This window comes from Pituophis catenifer, unplaced genomic scaffold (assembly GCF_029215685.1).
Source record: "Pituophis catenifer annectens isolate HBS135680 unplaced genomic scaffold, rPitCat1.0.hap2 SCAF_2, whole genome shotgun sequence".
NCBI lineage: Eukaryota > Metazoa > Chordata > Lepidosauria > Squamata > Colubridae > Pituophis > Pituophis catenifer.
In genome coordinates, this window is record NW_027256882.1 from 34,310,264 (window position 1) to 34,317,944 (window position 7,681).

At 45.7% G+C, this 7,681-nt stretch overlaps 1 protein-coding gene across 2 annotated transcripts; it reads right to left on the reverse strand.

Moving 5' to 3' along the window:
* Positions 1-1,289: 1,289 nt before the first annotated feature.
* Positions 1,290-7,195, reverse strand: ZBTB12 (zinc finger and BTB domain containing 12). Of its 2 annotated transcripts, none has more exons than XM_070936625.1 (3): positions 7,105-7,195; positions 3,944-4,523; positions 1,290-2,328 (listed from the first exon to the last, which is right to left on the reverse strand). In XM_070936625.1, the coding sequence occupies exons 2-3, from the start codon at positions 4,438-4,440 to the stop codon at positions 1,290-1,292; spliced, it is 1,536 nt and encodes a 511-aa protein (XP_070792726.1). In that variant the 5' UTR covers positions 4,441-4,523; positions 7,105-7,195. The 2 variants fall into 2 exon arrangements, with proteins under 2 accessions (XP_070792726.1, XP_070792724.1); XM_070936623.1 differs by lacking the exon at positions 7,105-7,195 and having other exon boundaries at positions 1,290-1,996; positions 2,126-2,328; positions 3,944-4,511.
* Positions 7,196-7,681: the final 486 nt, after the last annotated feature.

The following is a 7,681-nucleotide window of genomic DNA, read 5'->3' on the forward strand; positions in this document are numbered from 1 at the left end:
ATTCCTACTTGGACGGCAGCTCTGTCCACTGTCATAGGATGTCTGAACAAACTCTGGATAGGATTGGGCTGTAAAAGAGGTAGCCATATTTTTTTTTATATATATATATATATAAATGGCCATATGGATCCTGTGAGGGATTTCAATCAGAATAGAGCTGCAAGAGACCTTAGAGCACAGCTCCCTTCCTCAAGCAGGAGACCGTATACCATTTCAGACAAGTGACTGTCCAGTCTCTTTTTAAAAAATCCCAGTGATGAAGCACCCACATCACTGTGGGTGAAGCTGTTCCACTGTTCAATTGTCCTCACAGTTAGGAAGTTCCTCCTTAATTCAAGGCTGTTTCTCTCCTTGATTAGTTTCCATCCATTGTTTCTTGTCCTGCCCTCTGGTGCTTTGGAAAATAAGTTGACCCCCCTCCTCTTTGTGGCAGCCCCCCAATACTGGAATACTGCTATCATGTCACACCTAGTCCTTCTTTTCTCTAGACTGGCCATATTCTGCAACCGTTCTTCATTGTTTTAGTTTCACCAGGCCTTTAATCATCTTAGTTGCTCTTCTTTGCACTTTTTGCAAAGCCTCAACGTCTTTTTTGTAATGTGATGACCAAAACTGGATGCGGTATTTCCAGGTGTCGCCTTACTAAGGCTTTACAAAGTGGTACTAATACTTCACAAGATTTTGAATCTACGCCTCTGTTTATACAACCAAGGATTGTATAAGCTTTTTTGGCTGCTGCCGCACACTGCTGGCTCATGTTTTAAGTGATCATCCACTAGGACTCTGAGGTCCCTCTCAGTTATGGTTTTTGAGCCAGGTTTTGCCTAATCTGTACTTACTTGTACCTTTGGTTTTTCCTGCCCAGATGTAAAACCTTGCTCTTCTCCACATTAAATGTCATGTTGTTGGATAGGGCCCATTGTTCAAGTCTGTCAAGATCTTTTTGGATCCTGAGCTTGTCTTCTGGGGTGCTGGATGAGGACAGATCCCAGGAATCCATCTCCTACCACCTTCTATTCGAACTAATTAGATCCCTTTCACTTCCCAGACTATCCAGGAGCTTCATGTCACGTACGGTCTACTCTGCTAATCCACTAGGCCCTTCCCACACCCATCCAAAGAATCCAGGGCTTCCACCCTCTACCACACTAGCACTAATCCTATCCCACAAAACTCAGGGATCCTGGCTCGTTACCCCTACAACTAATCCCTACAGCCCACGTCCCTCCCTCAAGAGCTCAGGAGTCCCCCCTTTTCCACTTCCCACCGCTACCCGACTTCCTCCTCCTTCAACGTATGAGGACGTTGATCTCGGTCACGCTGGCCTCCATGACGTTCTCCGCCGTGGTCTTGCCGTGCTGTTCCTTGAGGTGGCGGCGAATGGCGGGCTTGTGGGCAAAGCGCACGTCGCAGTAAGAGCAACGGTAGGGCCTCTCGCCACTGTGGAGGTTCATGTGATCGTGCAGCGTGGACTTCTGGGTGAAGCACTTCCCGCAGATGGTGCAGGAGTGAGATTTCACCCCGCGGTGAACATTCATATGCCGGTTGAGGTTGCTGCTGTGGTTGAACTGCTTGCCGCACCGAGGGCACATGAAAATGAAGTGATGGGCCCGCATGTGGAAGACAAGCTTCTCCACCCCTTGGAAGACTTCCTCACACTTGGTACAACAGATGATCCTAGAGATCCCGCTACCTCCCCCGAGGGTTCCTGAACTACCCCCTCTCCCAACCACAGGAAAGGTGGAGAAAGGACGACCGCTCAGTCCTGCCAGGACCAGTCCCATCCCACCGCTGCTGCTCTGGCACTCGGCCGCAACGGCTGCCGCCTCGCTGGTCTCCTCCAAGTAGCCTCCCCCAGGGATGATCAAGAGGCCTTTACCTACGTCATCCTCAGAGAGGCTGTAGGAGGCCTTGACCACACCATGCTGAGCTTTCTCTGGTGTAGATTCTGGAGAAGACTCAATGGCTTCTGCCACCGTAGAGTTGACTTGAGGTTCTTCCTGGTCTCCGGATTCGGCTTTGTTCCACCCTGGCAGAGGAGACAATTCTTTGTCCCAGGCTTCTTGTGGTGAGCTTTCCTTGTTCCAACTTTGCTGAGGTGATGTGTCTTTGCTCCAGCCGGTGCCCATCTGCTGCTGTTGCTGCTGCTGTTGCTGTTTCTTCTGCCGCTGGGCCACTTCCATGGCCGATTCAATCTTCACGATGCAGATGTCAGAGACGGAATCTTCATACCCAAAATCCTCCTCCTGCTCCTCTTCCTCCTCTTCGGCCTTCATCTCCAACTCTTCTTCCAATGGGAACTCCAGCTTAACGGGCCGCTGAATGGACCTATCAACCATAAGAATACATTTAGAACATTAGAAAGTTTGAGGCATGGGTAATGCCACCGTCTTACAAGGAATTAAGACGATTGGTTTATTATTGCAAGCCAATTATCTCTCCAGTCTAATTAGCTCTATCCATCTCTAGAGACAGGCAGTTCTTCTCAGTACAGTCAGTCCCTTGACTTTCGACCAGAATTGAGCCCCAAATTTCTGTAGCTAAGCAAGACAGCTGTTAAATGAATTGTGTGCCCCATTTTATGACTTTTATTGCCACAGTTGTTAAGTGAATCAGTGCAGTTTGTGAAGTTAATAACTCGGTTGTTAAGTGAATCTGGTTTCCCCATTCACTTTGCTGGTCAGAAGATCACAGCTAATAATAATGGAATAACAGAGTTGGAAGGGATCTTGGAGGTCTTCTAATCCAACCCCCTGCTTAGGCAGGAAACCCTACACCACTTCAGACAAACGGTTATCCAACGTCTTCTTAAAAACTTCCAGTGTTGGAGCATTCACAACTTCTGGAGGCAAGTTGTTCCACCGATTAATTGTTCTAACTGTCAGGAAATTTCTCCTTAGTTCTAAGTTGCTTCTCTCCTTGATTAGTTTCCACCCATTGCTTCTTATCCTAACCTCAGTTGCTTGGAAGAATAGCTTGACTCCCTCTTCTTTGTGGCAGTTCCTGAGATATTGAAACACTGCTATCATGTCTCCCCTAGTCCTTCTTTTCATTAAACCAGACATATCCAATTCCTGCAACCGTTCTTCATGTTTTAGCCTCCAAACCCCTAATCATCTTTCTCTTCTCTGCACTCTAGTCTCAACATCTTTTTTACATCGTGGCGCCCAAAACTGAAGGGGATCACATGACCTTGGGATACAGCATAATGCAATAATGCCAACATAAACCAAGTAATATCATATAAATGCCAGGATCATGTATCTGTGCCCCTGTATTTGTGTATCCGATGCAAGGACGTGTAGTCCTCCACTTACGACCATAATTGTTGAGCCCAAAATTTTTGCTGCTCAGCGAGACAGTTATTTATTAAATGAGTTTTGCCCCATTTTATGCCACAGTTATTAAGTGCATCACTGCAGTTGTTAGTAACATGGAATATTTCAACCGTCATGAATATGAGTCAGCTGCCAAGCATCTGAATTTTGATCACAGGGACGCTGCAACAATCATAAGCATGAAAAATTGTCATAAGTTGCTTTTTTCAGTGCCGTTGTAACTTTGAACGGTCACTAAATGAACTGCTGTAAGTGGGGGACTATCTGTAATTACACAGGATAGACAACTGCAACAGAGAACTATCATTGCTCTGGCTGCCCAGACTATTACCTTGCTTACCCAATATATTCCTTAGAGCACACAGTTAAAGAAATACCAATAAGAACAATTTTAAATAGCTTGCATTGGTCAGCTATGGTGAGTAAGAATCACCTCTAGGTGACCAGGCAGGAAACTTTTTTTTCTCCAAAAATATTGGTTCTTTCCCTGGATTTTTTTTTTTCTTTTAGGAAGGAACTCAAGACTAGTGGTGAAAAGGGCACCCAAACAGGCTAATAATTGTTTTGTACAAGTATTTGCAAGACTGAGCAATTCTTCAGCAAACCTCTTGCGTGAGTGCACTTTATTGGATGAGGTAGAGCAACCCACAACACTGGAAGACTTGAATTTCCGGTAGCCTCCAAATTTGGACATTTCTTCCTTGAGGTTGATCTTGGGTTCGATGAACTGGGACAGGGCATTTCGACATTTCTCCACCACGTGCTCCATCTGGAGGTAGCTGGCAGCGGTTAGATAGTTCACAATGTCCCTGACAGCAAACTCGAGTGCTCCAGTGTAGCAAGAGAGAAGAAGATCGGCTACAATTTTGGCGCTGTGCATGAGGGAAACTTGGAGCTCAGAAGAAGGGTTGAGCAGGAACTGATCTCTCAGGAACGGGGAGCAGGCTGCCAAGATGACCTTGTGGCCACGGAACTTGAGGCTGTCCGCCACGATGGTGACGTCACAAAAACGCTCCTCAAAGCGCAGCTGGTTCATGTTACGTAGGGTGGCGGCCTCGTGCCCAGGCAGCTGAAAGCGAAGGAGCTCCACGCCAGACGCCATTTTGGCTCTTGCGAGGTGGCCGACTTTCACACGGGAAGGAAGAATAGAAGAGGCTGAGGGGTCAGGGTTGAAGAAAACAGGCACTGGGGGGAAAAAAAGGGGGAACAGGAAACAGGAAACTGAATTTAAGACTTTAAATAATCTCACTTTGAACAAAGTGCCACAATCCTCCCCCCATACCACTCCCAAGGTTTCACAGAAGGTACAAAATCTTATTTATCCACTTTGGAATTAGCAAATTGCATGAACCAAGTACGCACATCCTACCCAATTAATCATCCTCTAATTGGAGTTATAGAAACTAAAATGAAAAAAAAATGCGTAATGTTGGCTGAGTTTACACAGTGTGTTATGTCATAGGGTGGTTTGTTTGGCTTTAGCTAGCTATATTGTTTTGAAACCAGCCTTTGTGGCATATAACCAATGTTTCATGGCTTGGCATGAGATATATATCCATCCTAAACCTTTTGCTTTTTTTTAAAGAATAAGAGCAGATAATAATTGATTCCTGACTGCTTATTTGTACCCTATGACTATCATTAAGTGTTGTACCTTATGATTCTTGATGAATATCTTTTCTTTTATGTACACTGGGAGCATATGCACCAAGACAAATTCCTTGTGTGTCCAATCACACTTGGCCAATAAAAAATTGTATTCTATTCTATTCTATAAACTGCTCTATGCCCTAAATCGTAGTTCAAATCGAAACCACTTATCAGATGTAAGTTTGCTTGTTTCACACCACTTATTAAGCTATAGACCACAGTTTTACAAACTACAGAAATGTTCTAAATTTCTAAATCTAAAGAGTTGACCGATCTGTATTGCAAAACTTCAAACTACCACTAGACAGCTGCAAAGAAGCCTGACAAATAAAACTGTTCTCTGCTGCCATCTAATGGTTGGGTGGTGTTCTGCAGTCCAAATACCAGCAACTCTAGTTTTGTATGATGTAGGATGAACCCAGCATTTCCTTCAGCTTCAATGATTTCAAATCTTTATTGTCAGTGCACAACATATGTACAATTAGATTGGTACGTCATGTACAATGATATACCCCAAACTTCAGATTCCTTTATCAATCATGTACCACAAGAATATGGGAGGGAGGGAGGGGGGAAAAAAGCCCAACAGATTAAGCACATTTTTGTTCCCCAAAGTTAAAAAAGTTATTGTGACCTCAGTGTCTCCATCCTGGTTTATACAACCCATCAAGATTTTATTTTTAGCTTGGGACATTAAGGGAATCCAATCAATCACAGCCTGGATAGCTCTGCAGACAAAAGCACTGTAATTTAACACCAGCTGTCTGCAATTAAAGTAAGTTCGAATCTTGCCAGGCTCAAGGTTGACTCAGCCTTCCATCCTTTCTAAGGTAGGTAAATTGAGGACCCAGTTTGTGGGGGCAATAAGCTGACTTTGTATAAAATATACAAAAGTATGAAGGCTATTGCTTAAGGCACTGTAAGCCGCCCTGAGTCTCCGGAGAAGGGCGGCATATAAATCAAATTTAAAAAAAAATACTATTCTGCTTCAGGGCTTGCAATATCATCTCTAAATCTGGGCTTCCCTTGCAAAACATCAATGCCTACATTACATTTTTTTTTGTTTTTGAGATTGTGCCATGAAGAAGTTATTTTCGACTTCTATACGTTTTCTGCAGGACGAATATTGCAGCTACTCATACACAAAAAGAGAGAGAGAGAGAGAGGGAAGCACGCATGTAGTTTCCAGCTCATTTCCCAAAGTGTTTTCTACGCCCTGCTCATCTTTCACTTCTCCTGTTATAATAAAGATGGCCTGCACGTTTAATTTAAAGAGCCCACGTTGCAGGCATCGAGCCAACGGACACGGCTTTTCCATACCGAGCATCTTCACGTGCGCGCCAACTTCCAGCGCGAACTTATTCCGCCGCACAGAAGTTGCAAGCGGAGAGAGAGAGAGCGCTTGCAAAAAAAAAAAAGGAAAGAAAAGAAAAAAAGTGTGGATTAACTTTACGGGCGACGGCTGGGGGGAGGTGTGGCATGAATTTCACACCAAAGGGGAGCGCCGTGGGAAAGGGGCAAAACCTCCGCGGTTCTTATACACACACACACGTGTGTATGTGTGAAAGTCTGCCGCGTTGCTCCTCTCGACTTTCCCAACCTGGCACCCTTGGATCAAAACTCGGAAGCGCTGGATCAAAAAAGATCGGAAGCGATTCCTCGATTGCAAAGCGCCGCTTTCTAGGCACCGCAAAAAAAAAAAAAGAAAGAAAGAAAGAAAAAGAAAAAGGCGGGAATCTTCCCCTTTCTCTCTTGCAGCAGCACAAAGCCTAACCTGCAACCTTTTTGCTCTTCTTCTTCTTCTTCTTTCGGGCGGGCGTGCAAGAAAGAGCTCGCACTTTTCTTTTTTTTTTCTTCCCCCCCCCTCGTTTGCAACGTTTCCAAACCCCGGGATTCTTCTCGCATGCACAGTTGCACGCACAAAACCACCCGCTCCGTTGTTGCTGCTGCTGATCCCGGGCTCTCTTTGCAGGCTCCTTTCTTCCTTGCAAAAGAACCAGTTTCGCTTCCTTGCAAAAGAACCGGAGACCGACCGACCCACCCACCGCTTCCCGGGTGCAGCAGAAGACCCCCCGCCCCCCCTTCCCCAACCTCTTCTTCCCCCCCCCCACCTCACCTGGATCGCGGTTCCCCCTCTCTTGGAGGAGAGGGGACGGCCCCAAATCGCCCAAAAAAATGGAAAGGCAAGCCAAAAGAAAGGAATTAAAGGGGCCTCCTTAAAGGGCCAGAAATATTTGTCAGCCAGATAGAAAAAGAGAGAAGAAGCAGGGGGTGGGTGGGAAACTCCGAAAAGGGTCAATGAAAAGAAGGTGGGAAGAAGCAGAAAGAACTTCATTGCATTGTGGGAAGAGAAATCCAGCCGTGGGATCCTTTAAACGCCCACCCCTCTTCCCCTTTAAGGCCAGTGACGTCATCAACCCGCGCCTGGAGGGCAAGAGGGGAGGGGTGCATTCTTCAGCCTCCTCCAAATCACCTTGGCAACTAACCCCTCCCGCCCGCCCGCCTTGGAAAACCTCTTTTTGTAGAGATGGCGGAGTTTTTTGTGGGGGTTATTTTTTTTCCCCTCCCTTTTTTTTAAAAAAAAGAAAATTATGAGGGGAAAGGAAAAAGAGCTGGGAAGAGGCGGCTATGCCGTCTTCGAGAGGGCAGCGTGCCAAACGTAGTTTCTGAAATCAGCCCGAAAAGCTCTCCAG

Bases quoted from the DNA above. Each gene is read 5' to 3' on its own strand.
- ZBTB12 (XM_070936625.1), bottom strand. From the start codon at position 4,440: ATGGCGTCTGGCGTGGAGCTCCTTCGCTTTCAGCTGCCTGGGCACGAG. The intron at 2,329-3,943 runs GTTTGCTGAAGA...TATGGTTGATAG, and splicing joins AAAGTGCACTCACGCAAGAG to GTCCATTCAGCGGCCCGTTA.